Genomic DNA, 21,341 nt, shown 5'->3' on the forward strand with positions numbered 1-21,341 from the left:
GTTTTGGTATTGACCTTTACACAGGTCGATGGGGTATACATCAGAGGACTATTCATGGAGGGAGCTAGATGGTCCAGACAGACAAAAGTTATCGATGAATCCAATCCCAAGATATTATTTGACACTGTACCAGTGGTATCCTTTACATACAAGGTTTCAAATCATTACATTGTTATCATAAATTAATATACAGTGTTTAGATTGATGTATATTTGATAGGTTTAAAGTCATAATTAGTATTTGTTTCACCACCAGATCTAAGGTAAACCAATACTGATAATTCTATGTCTGATTGTAATCACACACAGTTACCTAATGTTGTACATTTGAATGATATATCTTTCAAAATAACCAATATCCATTGTGATGACTTACACAACATACAGCTGATGTGTTGTGATATATTGTGTATGTATGATATGAAATGGTAGAGTACAGTATGGTTTGCTACATGGTAGATACAAGAATCCAATATCAAATATATGACACTTTTCATTCGACTAACTTTAGTGAGGGAGGTATAGGAGTGGATGTTGTGTGTGTGATCTGCTGTAGTGTTGTATTGGACTACATTGCTTATCATACCACAATAACTTGTTTTGATAACCACTCTTTCCCAAGTCTTCCAACAAATATGGTTTATTAGAGGGTAAAATGAAATTCAAAGTTTTGAAACCTTAACCTAGATTTACAGATTTGGTTTAAGCCAGGAACCAAATCCGACTTTAAGCCTAAACCATCATATGAATGTCCAGGTAAGCTTGTATCATTGCTCAACTCTTACTGTGTCAATGAACAGTATGAGAATATACATACTGAAATGTGTCACATATAGTACATTGGTATTTAATGCTGCACTTGCTATAACTGCAATGTTTTTGTTGAAACTGATTTGTTAGCATTGATGACGTACTCCTAATATTGTACACCCTGAATAGTATTGAATCATCTGTAGGTTAATGTATTTGTGTAGCTGCACACATAATATGGTACAATAAATCCAATCAAGTTGATTTTTAGGTCCACACTCAAAAATCAGCTCCCCAATGTGATCACAATTTCACCTAAATCTCTACTACTGCTGGATATAAACAGCTGACCCTTACAAAGTCAAACTGTTGGTATTTTAACAATTTTCAGTGAATATATTTTTGGTTGTCTGTCTGTCTGTCTGTCTGTCTGTCTGTCTGTCTGTCTGTCTGTCTGTCTGTCTGTCTGAAAAAGTAATACACCAGTTATAACAGCTTTGAAACTTGTGTGGACAAGGTATCATCAGACAGCTATATGTATTGACATGAAGAAATAAATACTGATAGAGGAGGGAACTTAATTAGCAATGTGCATCCCTTTACAATTACAAAATTATATATAGGAACTAATTCCGCCGTACTAAGTTTCTTAAATGCTTGATTTGATTTTGATTACATGACAGTTTACAAGACAAGTGCAAGAAGAGGAGTGTTATCAACCACAGGTCATTCTACTAACTTTGTACTGGATATCCAACTACCATCAGACAGACCACATACTCACTGGATTAATAGAGGAGTTGCCATGCTCTGCCAATTAGATGATTAAGTTGTGTTTAAGAGTTAGAATTAATATGCTTACCAGTTAATATGCTTAATATACTTTCCCAGCAGACTAAATGTGGTTCCTTCTATAGACTATACTCACTTGTTTAGCTATTCTCTGTCAGTGCTTTCTGATACTTTGCAATCACGATGTACTTAACTCGTCAACTTACCAATAACAGTAGGGGTTGCTTGATGTGATTTACATATGTGAATCTCTCAATTTCACCCACTCTAAAGACACTAACTTACAAATCTTAACAAAGTCCCCAAATCCTGGCTATAGCTAATCTTATTCATTTATAGGTAAGCATAGTAGTTCAGGTGGTTGTTCGATACCACATACAAAACTCTTCCACATATATACATTGAAATTATATCATTGGTTAGAATGATGTGATAGAATGAATACTCTAGACTAGTTTGGCAAAGTCATAGCTACTGTCTGTCAATCCAGTGTGCAAAGTGAGGAATCAAAATCAATCACAGAAGTCACCTCAACAGGAAAAGCACAGCGATGTTAATCTGCAGCAGTGTATTATGTTATAAAAAGAAATCATTGTTTATCATCAATGATTTGGGCAAAAAAGCTACAAAGGTCAGCTTTTTGCCATCAACAGTTATTTGTAAATGTTTTAATGTAATGTAACGTAAGCTGTATATAGTAAATTTTGTATAAATGTGTAATTATCTATTTTGAATGGCACACTGTATGGTATATCTATTTTGAATGGCACACTGTATGGTATATTTTTCATATCCTCCAAAAGAAAGTAAAGCACCAGTTTCCACTTGACTATTGTTGTAAAAATTGTAAACTGCATTAAAGTGGGTATATTGTAGCTGTAGAAATGGAGATGAATTTATAATGAGGTTGTTAAATGTGGGTAAGTATGTATGGCAAACTTCTAGAAGATAGACACACCAGTCATCTCTGGTCAACTGGTGAAATGTGTACGATATATTGAAGACAAGTTTAACATTCATATATAATCATATAATGGAAGAATGTATATTCCTTGAAAAGGTCAGCTTAGATGCAAGCTGCTTTTGTACTCAATTACGCATATGTGTTTAGCTGAATTTAAAAAGCAATGCTGATGACTTGTCAAATTCTTCTTGTAAAAGCAGCACCACAGCAGTCACCACTCTTCTACCATGATTGTAAAATAAGTAGTAATGAATATATAATAAGTTGATTTGCATATTGGTGATATCGTTCAATCATACACTTGAATATATGCTAAAAATGCAATGTTGGTGATTTATCCAGTGCTACTTATAAAAGCATACCACAGCAATCACCACTCTTCTACCATTGTAAAACTTGTAAGATATTTTGTAAGTGGGCATTGAAATTTTAGCTGTAGAACTAGTAATGAATGTATAATCAGTTGATTTGCATATTAGTGATATTGTTCAATCCTACATTTGAATATAAGCTTTACATGTAAAACGAACAAAAATATTTCTTCTCAATTGTTGAATTTGTTGGATACTTGTATTAAAAGTGGGATTCTTATGTTTAAGTAAAATCATGTTGTAAAATTAGGAATGAATATATAATTAGCTAATTTGCATATAGCATTGGTTTTCTCAAATCCATCCATCCTTTGTATATTGTTAAATTTGTAAGATATTTTTAAAAGTGGATTTTGTACTTTCTGTCATACATTAGTATATAATTTGGCTAAAGACTTCCATGTATTATGTAATTATTATATATAACAAAATGATTCCATCCATCTCATTCTAACTTTTACAAATATAAAATGACACAGTCTGTAACTCAGACATACATTTTGGCAAACTCAGTGTACAGAATTTATTAAGTCATAATATCATGACATAGGCAGATGAGCAGTCATAAATGAGCTGGATAACCATGAATATGGCACAACCAAAAGTGCTGTGTGTTTCCAAAAACATGGTGTCCTCTGAACTTATCAATAATCAGAAACTTATATGAGGAAGCCATTCCTGGTAAGAGCAGTACCACCTACTGAACATGGTTGTGATTTAACATGTGGAATGACAGTATTCAAATTACATAATAAAAACAACCTGAAAAATAACAACAAAAAAGGTTGCAGACTGTGTCCCTTTATTAATTCTGTGCCTTACAGTCATTGACTAAAACAATTTATTTCGGAATGCAATGTATCACTTTGTACCAAAGTCTTTATGTAAATATGGTAAATTGTGACATATAATATAAAATTTACAAAATTTGAAAAAAAATCATTCCTTCTACTTCCATCCACCTCATTTATTATTATTTCATAACCAAGAATATTTTGTTTGAAAGTACTCAAGTTCCATTAAAAGTAATTTATTTCAAGTTTATTAAGAGAAAGATTATACCAGATATCTCTATCTTCAAAAGACTACACCGTATGATGTCCTTGCAAATTATCAAGTGTATAACAGAATTTTGTAATTTTTTGTATATTCTTGCTACCATCGTAAAGTTCTTGAAATTTATCAGGTATATGATAATTCTTTCCTGTCCAGTAGTGTAGATGAAAAATGTATGTAACCAGAAAGTCATATTTACTGCGATGTGATTATGTGATTTGGTGGTACTATTTGTAAATGAACTGTCTATATATTTTACATGGATACCTCTCCAAAAGCCTTTATGTTGTCACGTGATGTTATAGATTGACAATAAACAAATTAAGGTCACTGTCAAAGAATGCATTGACTTGTCACTGTTTCTTCTTCATTTCTTCATTCCAGAGCTGCTATTTCTTCCGCGATATGCGTCGTGGACGGTGCCGTAAAAGAGGCTGTGGTTTACGACGATGTGCTTACCTACCTCTGCTGGCCTGGCTATTTTCTTTTCTTTTCTTTTTGTTTGTTTGTTTGTTTGTTTGTTTGTTTGTTTGCTCGCTTACTAGCTTGTTTGTTCTAAATGAGCATTTCTATGATCGGTCTCAAGTCAGTTACTGTATTAAATCCATCGAACTAGAATCATTATTGTATATAATTAGGCCTGAAACAAATTGTGTGGTTCCGATTACGCTCAATTTTAGAATAGGTGGGGTAGGTATAATTTTATTTTTATTTTTTTTTATGTGTTGTGTTCATGTGTGGGAGTTTACTTAAGGTAGTTATATGCTTTCCGTTGTTTTCCATATGACCTCTGTTATTGGTTTCTTCTCATCAGATGTACAGAATACAGATTGGAAGAACAGTTGATGTCAGTTTCCACATTCACTATTTCTTCGTAGACTTCGTCAAAAAAGTTTAGGGTCGGGTGAAAAACTAGGTGGGGTCGGGTAATCGGAACCAAACATTTTTTAGGCCTCTATGGGACTATTTACTATATTGTTACACTCAAATTACAAACCAGTATAAACAGCGTTGACTTGTCCCAGACTTATGTCCGAGTATTCCGATAAATATGAGTAATTTTATGATACTAGATATTTACTATACTAAATCTAGTAAGAAAGTACTGTGTCAAAAATAAAAGAATTACAAGTATATTCTGATTGAGCATATAGAGAGACTGTGAATTACTAATGACCCACACACACACACACGTAAACTGTACTTTCTCACCCTTCTGGGGTCTTAGAAAAGTATTTGGTTTCCTGTTAGTTTTCACGTAGAAGCATACATGCGTCTGTTTAGTTAGCTTAGTTCACGAGCCGAAAGGAAGTGCAACCTATGCTACTCCTAGTTGGTGGGCACATACCCCATTTATTTAATCGTGTCTATCACAAGGGTATCTGCGACTTGGATGTGCGACTCGTACAAACTCAAAAATGATATCTGCGACACGGCCGTACGACCACTCATACTACCTGTCTGCGCTCGGTCGCACAACGTCACAAACATTCAGATAGACCGGTCAGTTTCTCCAGCTTGGGGAATGGGGGGGGTGTCAGTGTTTTTTTTCTATTGGGCCGACAAAAAGTCACTGACCCCCCTGAATAAAGTTTCATAGCATCTGACAGTAAGCTGTAGAGGGAAGAGCTTTGAGACTGGGATATGTCCACCTCTTGTGTGAGTGTGAGTGAATGGGGGGGGGGTGCTAGGGGGTCTCCCCCTAGAAGCCCTGGAGGATTTTTACTTCTAAAGGCAATGTTTAGGCTATTCACAGACACTTTCAGACAATAATTTGCAAGCTTTACAAGACAGCTCTAACAATTTAAAAAACAAATACACATGGTTGAAACATTTTTGAAATAAAGTTTCATAGCATCTTGACAGTAAGAGGTGGAGGGAAGAACTTTGATTTGAGGCTTGGACATGTCTACCTCTTATGAGGGGTCCTAGGGGGTCTCCCCTAGAAGCTTTTCAAGTTTTTTTTACCAATTTTGGTGAATCTTATTGTTGGTTTAACGAATGAGTGGCCTCTGGGGTGATGGAGTCCAAGGGGCCCCCCCGCCAGATCTGCAGGTTTTTGTTTCTATTTAGGCAATTTTTAGGTTATTCATAGCCTCTCAGATATATATTGCCAAGCATCGAAAAGCTAAAGTAAATATAACTTTTTAAATAAGTTTTCCATGTTATAAAAGTGGGCCTGTAACATTGGTATAGGGGCATTGGTATTGCATGTATAGTAAAGTTACTGATGTGTTAGAGCACTTTAGGAGGTCATACCTAGTGTACAAAAGAAACTTGAATTTGAGTTGTGGTGTCGATACATGTTAGTGTCTGAAATAGGGAGTATATTCATCCCTTTTGACAAATTCATACTGAAGAGACTAGACCAATTTAAATTAAGTTCTTTTATAAACTATCCAATCGTATGAAGATTACCATTACAAAACCTTCAAGTTCACTTTTGCCCCAAAGTGCAAGATAAGTGAAGCACTGATTGTGAAACAGCCAAACACTTACATGGCATGTTCTGTAACTAGTGTGGTAGCTAGGTAATACATGTATTATATGTATAATTTTATGTATAGGTATATTTGAACCCTTACATGAAGTAATATTTAAACCATTTATGAAAGAAACAGAGACAAAAACAAATATATATATGTACCACAGGCTAATGAAACTGACTGGTCCCTGACATGTGTTTGAAACTGTTTGTCATGATTTGACAAGTGTCCTGGTTGGAGAGGTACGAGCAGGTTGAACAGTATACTTGAACCTGTACATCATTTCCCTGCCAAGACATTTTTTTTCCAGCAGCAGTGGTCCATCTTTTTTTTTCCATCACCCACTCCTTTCCGGATTTTTTTTCAAGCAAATCCATTTGGCATCTTCCCCCCCCCCCCCGAAATCTCTCAAGCCCCCCCCCAGGATATCAAATGGTCCACCCCTAAGATTTGCTTCTAGCTCGAATCCTGTAGCTGTACATTACACACACGTGACACAGTACAAGCACGCGGTATCCAGTCAAAACGTCCCCGGGTCAAAACGTCCCCGGTTTCCATAAGTCAAAACGTCCCCGGGTCAAAACGTCCCCAGGTCAAAACGTCCCCGTCTTTCCATTTTCCTCGACCCAAACTATTTGTGTGTGTGTGTGTGTGTGTGAGTGCGTGTGTGTGTGTGTGTGTTACATTATATCCTTATTTCTTACTATTTCTTACATCACAATACAGTATAATGTGACTGCGTACCCACCTCGGGTGCCCAAAATACGTTTATGCGATTATGCGTAATCATTGTCTTGGGCAACCATCACTTTATTTACGGGAAATCAGACAGATTTGAGGTCGTAAAAGTCCTCCAATTTTTATGAAAATGAGCATGTAAATCACGAACAGAAAATGGTTCGGAATATGGGCATCGATACTTGACCGTGTTTTTAGGGAAGGAACGGAAACTGTTACACAGTCAAGTCTCTTGGTTAAATTTTGGTCATACCCGAGGACGTTTTGACCCGGGGACGTTTTGACCCGGGGACGTTTTGGTCATACCCGGGGACGTTTTGACCCGGGGACGTTTTGACGTGAAAAAATTCACCGTAGCACGCACCGCCCCCCCCCCCCCAATGGCTGCCGCTACGTGCTACGGTGAATTTTTTGATTGTTTGTGCACTGCACAAGAAAAGAAATAATCGGTTTTCATTTGGTGTTTTAAGGTAGAATGGAAGCATTTAAGGAGTTCGGTGTGATTTATTTGTTGAAAAAATTTCAGCAACGAGAAATATCTCGGGTGGTGGCACTAGCCATACATACTACATACAGGAAGAACAACGGTCGCAGTGATGTTGTGCGACCAAGCGCAGACAGGTAGCACGACTGGTCGTACGACCATGTCGCAGATGTCAATTTTGAGTTTGTACGAGTCGTACATCGAAGTCGCAGATACCCATTTTAGGTACCATTACACAAAACAACAACAACAACAACAACAACAACAACAACAACAACAGCAGCAGCAGCAGCAACAACAACAGCAGCAGCAGCAGCAGCAGCATGCAAGAACAACAACAGCAAGAGCAACAACAACAACAAAACCCCCAAAATAACCCAGGTATATTAATTTTTAGTGTGAATGACAAACATTTTATCCCCTTACTTTTGCTGATGACATTTTTGAGGAAGTATTTTCACCCACCCTGCACGACCACTTCAAATTATTTTCTCATAGATATCAAGGATTCCATGTCAACAGTGCTGCATATGTACACGGTATACAATTATCTACACCATAGACTTTCAACTGAAGAAACTGACAATTATCTCCACAATCCTGAGTTTGAAGACTAGACGTCCATAGCTCACAGAGAGACGCGGAGCAACGCGACGTTCATAGTTTATACAAAATCTATCATCTTCAGTATCTTCAACTTGTGACACCCCCCCCCCCCAATGACGTGCAAATATGTTTTCAGAGATCGTTACGATTCAAGCTGATGGCGTGGAAAGTAACTGCGCATGCCTTTCATATCCGAGGAGCAAACCTGTCTAGTGTCATCATTTTTTTGTTTGACAATGATACTCACTTTCACCATTACACAGCGTGGTTACAAGTATTCCTCCTTGCTTAACGAAACTATACATGTCATCTACAGCAGCTCTCCATTCCTCCATGTAATACAAACTATATCCGGACAAAACCAGGTGGAACTTCTCATTCAGCTGCAGCCTGTCCTCATCTGACAAGCCTTCCAGATAATCTTCAAACGTTTTACAGGACCAGTCGCACGTCAAACCTGGATAACTTTCTTGTAGTTTGGTTGCTTTCTGTTTAAATAGCTCTACCGATTCTTCACTAGGTTCAATGACCTTAACGTGCACTTTTGAATGTCGCTTCATCAAGAGGGGGATAATGTTACATTCAAAGTCACCTAAGAAAAGGAAAACGTCGTAGAAAAATCGTTGATTTGTTTGTGGGATTGATGATACAAGGTGCGACATCGTCTCTCACTGTACACAAATTTTCACGTCACGACATGTATATCACACAGTTTGCTCGGGCTTAGGTAGTTATGTTTATGAAAAGCAAACAAATGTATAAACAGACAGACAAACTAACTGACTGACTGACTGACTGACTGACTGACTGACTCACTAACTAACTAATTAACCAACCAACCAACCAGCCAACCACACACACATACATACATACATACATACATACATACATACATACATACATACATACATACATACATACATACATACATACATACATACATATACACACACATACATACATACATACATACATACATACATACATACATACATACATACATACATACATACATACATACATGCGCGTGCATGCATGCATGCGCGCGAACACACACACACATACATACATACATACATACATACATACATACATACATACATACATACATACATACATACATACATACATACATACATACATACATACATACATACATACATACATACATACATACATACATACATACATACATACATACATACATACATACATACATACTGACCTTCGCCAGACCCTATTGTAAGCATTCGAATCTGTTCTTCACTGCTTGCATCGAATTGAAATTTCTTTGTTATCACCGGCCACTGGCTATGCCACTGCTCCCTATTCTTACCAATGTCAAGCAAGGCTTTAAACAGGTTAAAAGATTTTAAATAGTAGTCAATATCTTCAAAGATACTCTTAAGTTCTGTCATATTTGCTGTATTTCTATTAAAAAGGAAAAAAAGATTATATATTATATATATATATAAACTATTACGCTCTGCCACTGCGGTATAGAGCACTGTCTTATTAGCAGATTGATACTCACCGAGTTATATATATATAGTGCGAGAGTGTGTGTACATCCAAGTGAGTCAATGTGTAGAAAAAAAAATGTATTGTATATAAATAAGACTTATTTACATACATATTTTTTTTTAAATCATACACATTGATTCGAGTACCTGTGTATATAACCGTACTCGAATATCCTTGTACTGTGCGCCCTCATCGACCATGATAGAGATAACCATTCGTTGACGTGTGGTGTGACTGCCAAGCGCTCTGTGTTTTGGCTTCGCGAAAACACGGAGAGCGTCGCAGTCACACGTCAACGAATACAACGAATATATCTCTATGCGGTCGATGAGGGCGCACAGTTCAAGGTTATTCCATTCGAGTACGGTCATATATGAGTACGCAGTGATGTAGATGGTATCGTGTACATACGAAATAATTCATTTAGCGTCAATTTTAGTAAATGAAAGCTCCGAGGAACCAAGGCACCGCTCCCAAATTCATTAGTGTTGTATTACCAGCTGCGTGTAAAGGTAAATAAACAGATCTTGATATTAATGTGGAGACATGCATGTCGTGCAATATGGTCAATATTCCCAAAAGTGTAATCGCATGGTTACACATGTCATTGTGTTTTCGAAACAATTTTAAAGCTACATATATGATGTACATACAGAATCCTTTGTCCTTGTGCCTTACATACATATATGTCTCATATGCATGAAGAATAAGATATTAAATAATGAGTCAGTATTGGAGAAAAATTCAATACTTCACTCAGTCACCATTCAGTGTTTAATTGTAAGTAAAGAATAGGATAAATATCATATATGGTATTAGTAGTATTAGTACACCCCCACCCCCTGGGGGAGGGTAGCTGCATTAATTGCGTCCAGTTACCAACATCGAAAAAGAGCACAAAAACAAGAAAAAAACCTCAAAATTACAACAACTGCACAAATGCTACAATTATTGCAGCTACCCTGGGAGTACATCCTGAGAAATGTTTCTTATTTTTGTCAAACAAGGCTGAGACTTAGAGGACTCACTGTACTTCACATTCAAATATGTAGTACAAGTGACATCTTTGATACTCTTCATGCATGAAACCATTTCCATAGACTCATTCTATTAATTATAGCTAGTTACAAAAAGAACAAAATATATTTTGCAAACCATCTTACTTAGAATTGAGTTTCTTAATCGACACAATTAACTGACGATCATAATTCTTTTTCAAAAATCCAGATATCCAATTGTTGGAAGTTCATAAAAGGATCAGTCTACATCATGACACAAGTTCTGTCACCTAGAGAGTCTGCCAAGTTTATTGCTGATACTAGTCTAGATGTCAAGGTCAATCTAGATGGAGTTCACCAAACAACCTCTATTGTAAGTTATTCAATAAATTCATGACTTTTCTTTAAATTTCTTTTAATTAAAAAAAAAAAGACTTGCAAAAAGGAATACTCGGCGTATATCTTAAATTGAAGTATTAAAATGAAAATGACATGTTTAGCCGAAGTTAATCGTGACATGTTACTGTTTTAAAACACAATTTACATTTATTAAATTTACAGTACCAGTGCACACAATGGCTGAAGTTCATGCACTAGGTTTGAAAAGGGCCTAAGTCAACCCAGCTGTACAATTTGGGACTATATAAGATAAGGGTTGCTATTTGAATCCTGCATTTACATATTTTGATCATGTGATAAAGAATGATCCCTTGATATACTAAATTAAATGCATATTATTTCTTAATTCTTATAGATGTGGGAAAGTTTAAAAAACAAAACATTCAGCCTTGAAAACTGGAAGAAACATGAATTACATCCAAAAGAGATGACTGATGCTTCAGTTGACTGGTTAGTGTTTGCATTGAGTGTTTTTGTATACCAGAAGAATCAACTTATTGGAAAGACAACCATTAATACACAGAGACTAATTTATGATACAGTAGTTGACTTTAAGAGTGATTGGATTTGAGTTTGCTGTCATTTGACTCTGCATGGTTAATGTCCTTGGGCAAGATTTTAACCACACTGTGCTCCGGTTAACCAAGCTGTATAAATGGGGACCCGGTAGGATAGAGGTTGCTATGTGAAGATTTTATATGGATTGGCTGGCTTAAGAAGTGACAACAACACCCCCTCACAATGAGACAGACAGACAGACAGACAGACAGACAGACAGACAGACAGACAGACAGACAGACAGAGTCTGAGACAGAGACAGAGAGAGAAAATAACATACATTTAATGGCCAACTTTTTCCCTAGCTCTGTCAGACAACTGATTTTCTCATCAGATTTTACTTCTTCCATCAATAATTCAAGTCCTTTAGGTCAATCTTGGATAAGGATTAAAATCTGGGTGTGAAAGTTAGTTGTCCAACAGAGCTACAGAAAAAGGTTTCCCTGAACTAAAGAGGGATCCCATTTAAACCTGATGGCTTCATTGGTAAGATGATAACAATCCAAAACTGTTGGATTCAAACATTTGAGTTTAAGATAATACCAAACATTTTACCAATTCAGAGTCTGAGATGCAAACATATCAGTTCACATCATTTATCACTTCTTCTTCTTCTTCTTCATTTTTTTTCTTTTTTTAAAAATATTTTTTTCTTTTTTTTTAATTTCTTTTTTTATGCTGGGAATTCATCCCAGCGATTTTCTGTGATGCAGACAAATACACACAAACAAACAAACAAACACAAATGTTACAGAAATCCATTCTGGTTTAGGAGTACGTGACAGGGCTATGTTGCACGCTCTATATCACGTTGCTGTGGAACTGTCAAGGCTTTCCCAGTCAGTCCACAGGCTATCCCAGAGTCACCCAGGCCCAGCAAACATAGCACCTGCGGGCTACGTGTGAGTAATCGTCCCTGACTTTTCGAGTCATTACTCCAGGAGTCCCCCCCCCCCCAAATTCACACTCGTCTTGTGAGTGAGACACGGCTGAGTGATACAGCCTACCCATCGAGTCTGTACAACATTCACCCTTCTTCTTATCTCCTGTATTTTCATTGACAGGGTTTTCCTGATCGATACACTGAATTTTTCTTTTTGGGCTGACACTGACGAAGAGAAATTCAAGGTGAAGTACAAAGGCAAAGAATTCACTGGATATTGGTCTTTATGTGCAGCTGTTAACAGAGCTTTAGATGTAAGTCTGGGAGAGGGAGATAATGTGAACTTTTATTTTTACTGTGTTGTTTTACACTCCATTTCTTTTTTAAAACCCATTTTGTCAAGTTCTATACTAAAGCATGTAAATAAATGACATCTAATGATATGTTAGAAATGATAATACTTACCGGGTATTTCTTAAAAGAAAGCTTTCCATGTTAAAAACACATCTCAAAGCACATGTTAGGATAGCACAAGTACAGGTATGTGACATTTGTAAACATCACCTTGACAACGTTAAAACTGGTTAGTTATTAAATTTCCCCATGTCTCTGGTATTGAATCAAACGCAACTGTATATTATGAATTATTTAGTCAATTTTTTAAGTGATGGCAAATTATTATTTATATTGGAATCATGGTGTAATTTATGTAATGCAAATAATTGTCCCATACCCACTTGCGTTTTTATAGAAGGGAATATTTGGCCAATGTATCTGGTAGTATAAAATTGATTTACTCCATCCTGGGACTCAAAACAAAGTGAAGGTGTTTGGGATTTTGATTGCTGAGATAGAGATGTTAGAATGCACTACTAGATTGTGGAAACGACAATCTATCATTTATAAAAGTTTGGCCCATTGTCTTCAGATACAGCTATTTGTGTAGAAATTAGAATCTAAATCATAAAACAAAAGATTTACGAACACCAAAGTATGTCAATAATTAATACAGCTTGTTCTGATTGGATACATTTTAATGTTGGAGGATCATTTATCCATTTTACTATTTACTATATTTCATTTCATTTCATTTCACAGGATGGTATTCCAGTCACCTCACCATCATACTATGCTACTATTACCATGGATCAATTCAAACACATTTTCAGATCTGACAGTCCAAATGAAATCCCTCTATTGGAGGAAAGATACAACAATCTCCGAGAAGTTGGAACAGTATTGAACGAGGTAATATTTTGGTAATCTGGGATAATTTTTTTAGTCCAGTCTTCACAGTCAGAAGTGGAATTTTTAGTGAACAAATTTGACGCAAATATTTTTTTTGGGATGTTGTTCAACTTCTTTTAGTAATTTGTCACCAGTACTGTCACACTAAATTCAAGGCATAGTGTCAGGTTACCTTATTAATTCATGTCATGAAATGGCAAGAGTAGCAACTTTGGCTGTCTGTTTAGTTTGACAGTGATGGTGACCCATTGAAGAAGAAGTGGTTCAGCCCCATGAAATATTTTGGTTAAAATTGTATGGTTTCATGAGGATATGATAGACAGAATATGTATACCTAGTACTGTAAACCTGCATATTTTCACGAATAGAAAATTTTGCGATTTTACAGTCTTCATGTAGTTCACAAAGATTAATTTACACTAATAACCATACTGGTACATTGCATTATGCAGAAATATATATTTTCGCTACTACTTATTTTCGCGTTTTTGTTTTGTAGCGAAATTAGCGAAAATAAATCTTACGCGAACATTTCCAGGTTTACAGTATATATCTATGTTCTTCCAAGTAGGTAAAAATAGAATAATTGAAAATGTGTGTTACAAAACAAACCAGAAAATAACATGTAAATCATTGAAAATGTTTGTTACAAAACAACCAGAAAATAACATGTAAATCATTGAAAATGTTTGTTACAAAACAAACCAGAAAATAACATGTAAATATGCAAATGAATGTTCATGGACTGTGGGTTCATAGTAATACTAGTGAAAATTTCAACTCAGTCAAAATATGAATATCTTGGAAGCAAATCCCAATTTTTTGCTGACATCTTGTCAGCATCGTCAGGAAACTACATGTATTCACCCAAGGATGCTCAATCTAAACTGGAAAGCCAGTGTCAAGATCTTGGCTGTTTCTCTCAAGCTTGTCTCCCTTGTCTTGGAAGAGACTCATGCCAATAGTACACCCCTGACGACACTGAGGAGATGTTGGCTGAAAAATTTAGGAATTGACTCTGTGAGTAGAAATTGTCATGACTGATAATTCATATTATATTGTTTTCAGGAAATAATGTTGTGGTGAATCCACTACTCTGCAATGGCCTTGGGAGAATCCTATTATCAACATGTAATTACTATTTTATTTGTTTTCAGAAATACAATGGCTCATTTGTCAACTGTATCCGCCAGTGTGACCAAAGTGCTGAAAAGCTGTTGGATTTCATAGTGTCTACCTTTCCATGCTATCGAGATGTGGCAACTCATCAAGGAAAACAAGGTTAGATTTGATAAACTATTATGAAGTAATATAACAGAACCCCATGATGTGTGAGTGCAAGTGTGGGGTACTTGAATGAGTGCTTGCACTGGTCTCTGCACCCACACTTTCACTCACTATGCTCTTGAAAGTGCAGCAGAAAACACTGCAAGCGCAAGTGCAAATACCCTACACTGGAACTCATGTGGCACATATGTCTATATGTTTTCTGAACTCAATTATGATATTGATTCAGTTTTAAATTTGACTTGATTAGATGGTATTTGAATTCAATAGCTCCTGTGGCATGAATAATTAAGGCAATGCTGCATGTATCAACATTTAATTAATTTAACATTTTATCCATTAAATAACAATTATGCCAGCTACACTTGACCATATTTTATATTTAATTCTATCTCTGAGACAATATTTAAAGTAATTCCTGTATGAATATTGTCATATCACACTCATTTGTAGCTATATCACATGCACAAGTAAATCTTCATCTTCATCATAATATGTTGTTTTGATTGATTGATTGATTGATTGATTGATTGATTGATTGATTGATTGATTGATTGATTGAGTGACTGACTGACTGACTGATTGATTGATTGATTGATTGATTGATTGATTGATTGATTGATTGATTGATTGATTGATTGATTGATTGACTGATTGACTGATTCTTTCTTTCAGTATCTTTCTATAAACGGGCTCAAATTCTGGTAGCTGATTTATGGTCCTGCTTCTTAGGTCAAGGTCATGGCACATTTCATGATATTGACTGCATAACTATGTTTGCAGATTACAGGTATGTCTTCAGTACATAGCACATTTCATGATATTGACTGCATAACAATGTTTGCAGATTACAGGTATGTCTTCAGTACATAGCACATTTCATGATATTGACTGCATAACAATGTTTGCAGATTACAGGTATGTCTTCAGTACAAATAGCACATTTCATGATATTGACTGCATAACAATGTTTGCAGATTACAGGTATGTTGTCAGTACATAGCACATTTCATGATATTGACTGCATAACAATGTTTGCAGATTACAGGTATGTCTTCAGTACATAGTACATTTCATGATATTGACTGCATAACAATGTTTGCAGATTACACGTATGGCTTCAGTACATAGCACATTTCATGATATTGACTGCATAACAATGTTTACAGATTACAGGTATGTCTTCAGTACATAGCACATTTCATGACATTGACTGCATAACAATGTTTGCAGATTACAGGTATGTCTTCAGTACATAGCACATTTCATGATATTGACTGCATAACAATGTTTGCAGATTACAGGTATGTCTTCAGTACATAGCACATTTCATGATATTGACTGCATAACAATGTTTGCAGATTACAGGTATGTTGTCAGTACATAGCACATTTCATGATATTGACTGCATAACTATGTTTGCAGATTACAGGTATGTCTTCAGTACATAGCACATTTCATGATATTGACTGCATAACAATGTTTGCAGATTACAGGTATGTTGTCAGTACATAGCACATTTCATGATATTGACTGCATAACTATGTTTGCAGATTACAGGTATGTCTTCAGTACATAGCACATTTCATGATATTGACTGCATAACAATGTTTGCAGATTACACGTATGGCTTCAGTACATAGCACATTTCATGATATTGACTGCATAACAATGTTTGCAGATTACAGGTATGGCTTCAGTACATAGCACATTTCATGATATTGACTACATAACTATGTTTGCAGATTACAGGTATGTTGTCAGTACATAGCACATTTCATGACATTGACTGCGGGTATGTCTTCAGTACATAGCGCAATTCATGATATTGTCTTCTATACATAGCACATTTCATGACATTGACTGGTATGTCTTCTATACATAGCACATTTCATGACATTGACTGGTATGTCTTCAGTACATAGCGCAATTCATGATATTGACTGGTATGTCTTCTATACATAGCACATTTCATGATATTGACTGGTATGTCTTCTATACATAGCACATTTCATGACATTGACTGGTATGTCTTCAGTACATAGCGCAATTCATGATATTGACTGGTATGTCTTCTATACATAGCACATTTCATGATATTGACTACATAACAATGTATACAGATTACAGGTTTGCCTCTAATAATATGTACACCACCGAAGATGTCGGAATCATGTGTTTCATGAGTGTGTTGTATAAACTGTTGCATCAGTATTGTTTTAAAATGGTCATATGGTTGAGGATTGGATATTTATTTTGGATTTTTAATTTATAAAATAATTTTATCATGGTTTCCTACATGAAAAGAATTAATGTGAAACAACATTGTGCAAGTTTGTCTTTGTAAGTTAATATATTGCAAAAAGATATAAAAAAAATGTGTAAAAAAGTTTGTTATCGTATGTACAATAACAAAGATTTTACACATTTATCAAATCTTTTGCAATTTATTGAGTTAAAATCAAGGACTTGGCTTATGTTGTGTCACTTTTATTTTTGCAGTAGGAAGCCATGGTAAAATTATTTAATCAATAAAACTTTAAAAAAAAAAAAATACCCAATCCTCATCCATTGGAGTACAGTGCATTTGATATTCTAGCCAATTTGCATGTTATTTCATGACACCAGATGTGAGTCATATTTCCAGGGAAGTGACACTATCAAAATCATGAAAGGAAATAACAGATTATAAAAACTATGATCATGAGCTTATTAAGGACCTTTTGTTGGTTGACCTTGGCAATTGACTCTTGGCACACACTTAAGTCTACTCACCAGTTTAAGTATTCAAATGTTCAAAAATAAGTTACTGTATGATTTCATGTACAATTCAACCAACTTAGTTACTACACAGTCAGTCAGAAAATGTTTCCTGTTGTGATTGCTTGTTCCTGTTTTAATGATGCTGTTTGATACATTTTCACATCATGAGGGGGATATTGCTTAACTGACATCATCTGTCACTTTGGGTAGATCTAAAATTCAGGTTGAAGTTTTGCCCATTTTCTGGTAGATGCTTCATAAAGTATAATATTGAATTTGTTTTTCTAAGCATTATTTAGGAAACAAATTTAAGATCAGTCCAGCAAAGGTTGTAAGTGCTGATGATATGCATACAATCTTTCCCTGTATCAGGGTTTGTAACAAAGACTATAAGGAATACTCACAGCAGTGTTATTCCAGATTTTCTGTCATTTTTGTTCCTATACAGAGTTCCACAAGCACTGGTGTATTATAATGCACTGCAGTACTCTGATTCTCTATTGGCTAAACTAAATGAAAGTACACGATTCACTCCTGGTGAAAGACATGAGGTAGAAATCAGAGGATGTTCTATCTGGGCTGTAGAGGTGGGTGGTTTATTTTTGAAAGAACTCGCCATCATTCTACAATTTCATGTTCTACTGTTCTGTATTTTACTATTTAGAATAATTTTGGATATTATACATTTTCACCTTCACTTGCCAAGATTCTTGTATCCAGAAATATTTTGACTGTTGAGTCAGAGCTAAAAAGGCACAAAGTTAGAATTACAGTTTCTGTATAACTTTCTAATTTATGTTTAGTGTAGATAAACCTTGTAACATGAAATACACAGGTGTATTATGTGTAATACAATAATAATAACGATAATGATAATGGTAATAAGTTTATTGCTGTGTACTAGCTAGGCCACTGGCCTTTCGGTACATGACTTATAAAACAATTAAAATTTTCAAGGTCAGAGGTGTCAAAGGAAAAAAATAACAATAAGAATTTTGTGATGTATTATGTATATTTATTGCAATGTTTCTCAGAAATTTTATATCAAATAATTTGTGAACAACTCATGTTTTGAATATGCCCAGAAATATGCTGTGGTGAAGCATTTAATCCTCCATCCCATTCCTCTATATAAATGTATCCTCATAGACATACAGATACACACACACACACAGGACACAGACACAGACATCTCCATTGCCACCACCCCAACCCTTGCCTTTACATTCACGTTTTGACTGAGGTGAACACACACACACAAACACACATCTCCATTGCCACAACCCCAACCCCTGCCTTTATATTCACATTTTGACTGAGGTGAACACACACACACACACACACACACACACACACACACACACACACACACACACACACACACCTCCATTGCCACCACCCCAACCCCTGCCTTTACATTCACATTTTGACTGAGGTGAACACACACACATCTCCATTGCCACCACCCCAACTCCTGCCTTTACATTCACATTTTGACTGAGGTGAACACACACACACACACACACACACACACACACACACACACACACACACACACACACACACACACACACACCTCCATTGCCACCACCCCAACCCCTGCCTTTACATTCACATTTTGACTGAGGTGAACACACACACTCATCTCCATTGCCACCACCCCAACCCCTGCCTTTACATTCACATTTTGACTAAGGTGAACACACACACACACATACACACATCTCCATTGCACCCACCCCAACCACTGCCTTTACATTCACATTTTGACTGAGGTGAACACACACACATACACACATCTCCATTGCCACCACCCCAACCCCTGCCTTTACATTCACATTTTGACTGAGGTGAACACACACACAAACACACATCTCCATTGCCACCACCCCAACCCTTGCCTTTACATTCACATTTTGACTGAGGTGAACACACACACAAACACACATCTTCATTGCCACCACCCCAACCCTTGCCTTTACATTCACATTTTGACTGAGGTGAACACACACACACACACACACACACACACACACACACACACACACACACACACACACACACACACACATACATACACACATCTCCATGCACCCACCCCAACCACTGCCTTTACATTCACATTTTGACTGAGGTGAACACACACACATACACACATCTCCATTGCCACCACCCAAACCCCTGCCTTTACATTCACATTTTGACTGAGGTGAACACACACACAAACACACATCTCCATTGCCACCACCCCAACCCCTGCCTTTACATTTACATTTTGACTGTCTAATGTATGATTTTTCTTTCATAGTTGATGTATGAAGAGATGAAGAAAAGAGTTCTAAGTGATTCATCGATGAAAGATGCCATCTTCAATCCTGTTGGTATTGGTCAATATCTATGGGCTGATGCTAGGAAACATCGTAAAGAAATGAACCATATACCATTTCATAAAATACGCACTATCTTCTACTAAAGTGGTATCTCACACAGAAGTTGTAAATGTGTTGTACATCAGTGCATTCAAGAATAGTCTAGTATGGTGTCTGATAATTATAATTGTAAAATGCTGACAAGAATTCTTCAACCATGCACAAGCCAAATTCTTATCTTGAAGAGAAAATACGGATTACATACCTTAGTCATTTTACGACACAACAACCTATGTCTATGTCTCTGGCCCTTCGGTGCTAAAAACATGAGTAAAAATATTAGTATCTTTCTTAAATTTTTATAAACTATGCTTGATGAGGTATAATTATATTGGGTTTGTCACGTAATTGTGCTTTTTTTTATGAAATTGGGATTGTTTGAAGAAACTTTACATTTATAATATTAAAACTGAGAAATAAATTATATATGGATGATGCTAAGTCAATGAAGTACGTATTTGGAATGAGAGAGAACGAGTGATTCTTGGAGACAACCACTGGTCTGTTTAACATACGTTGAGTTTGTCCTTCAGGTTAGATGGTAGCTGAGAAGGAACAAGTAATTCACATATCTACTGAAAAAGATGTAATTATTAACTTGAATATGGTAGATGGGGAAATATATGGGGTGAGATCCCCGACAAAATAAATGTATTTAATATATTTTAAGATTTCCACAATTATTTCTGTATTTATTCACTTTTTTTATTTTAATTATTTATGTAATTATTTTTAAAATGTATATTTCATTACTGAATATTTCCACAATTATTTCTGTATTTATCAACTTTTTTATTATAATTATTTCTGTAATTATTTTTAGAATTTATAATTTCGATATTAAATATTTCCACAATTTCATTTTTATTCACTTATTTATAATTATTTCTTTATTTATTCACTTATATTTATTTTAATTATTTCTGTATTTGTTCTTAATTTGCTTTTGATTTTGATTTTTCTATTATTAATTCAAGTTGAATTATTTGACTTATGTCAAGAAACT

The 21,341-nt window shown here is 35.6% G+C and overlaps 3 protein-coding genes across 5 annotated transcripts in view; 2 read left to right on the forward strand and 1 right to left on the reverse strand.

The window, feature by feature from the left end:
- The window catches only part of LOC144442152 (dynein axonemal heavy chain 3-like), a 97,047-nt gene extending 92,065 nt beyond the window's left edge, over positions 1 to 4,982 (forward strand). For all 3 annotated transcript variants that reach the window (XM_078131422.1, XM_078131428.1, XM_078131436.1), the window contains 3 exons: positions 25 to 135; positions 695 to 755; positions 1,433 to 4,982. In XM_078131422.1, the coding sequence (XP_077987548.1) occupies positions 25 to 135; positions 695 to 755; positions 1,433 to 1,578 (318 nt within the window). In that variant the 3' untranslated portion in view covers positions 1,579 to 4,982. The remainder of the gene's footprint in view (positions 1 to 24; positions 136 to 694; positions 756 to 1,432) is intronic.
- Positions 4,983 to 8,464: 3,482 nt separating this feature from the next.
- LOC144437586 (histamine N-methyltransferase-like) lies at positions 8,465 to 9,664 on the reverse strand. Its single transcript, XM_078126594.1, has 2 exons — positions 9,472 to 9,664; positions 8,465 to 8,838 (listed from the first exon to the last, which is right to left on the reverse strand). The coding sequence occupies exons 1-2, from the start codon at positions 9,662 to 9,664 to the stop codon at positions 8,465 to 8,467; spliced, it is 567 nt and encodes a 188-aa protein (XP_077982720.1).
- A 478-nt stretch (positions 9,665 to 10,142) lies between these two features.
- On the forward strand, positions 10,143 to 20,906 carry LOC144440359 (queuosine 5'-phosphate N-glycosylase/hydrolase-like). The gene is made up of 9 exons (XM_078129729.1): positions 10,143 to 10,282; positions 10,998 to 11,141; positions 11,523 to 11,617; positions 12,790 to 12,922; positions 13,707 to 13,856; positions 15,014 to 15,137; positions 15,819 to 15,933; positions 18,355 to 18,493; positions 20,215 to 20,906. The coding sequence occupies exons 2-9, from the start codon at positions 11,040 to 11,042 to the stop codon at positions 20,377 to 20,379; spliced, it is 1,023 nt and encodes a 340-aa protein (XP_077985855.1). The 5' UTR covers positions 10,143 to 10,282; positions 10,998 to 11,039; the 3' UTR covers positions 20,380 to 20,906.
- Positions 20,907 to 21,341: the final 435 nt, after the last annotated feature.

Source organism: Glandiceps talaboti, chromosome 1, assembly GCF_964340395.1.
Source record: "Glandiceps talaboti chromosome 1, keGlaTala1.1, whole genome shotgun sequence".
Classification (NCBI taxonomy): domain Eukaryota; kingdom Metazoa; phylum Hemichordata; class Enteropneusta; family Spengelidae; genus Glandiceps; species Glandiceps talaboti.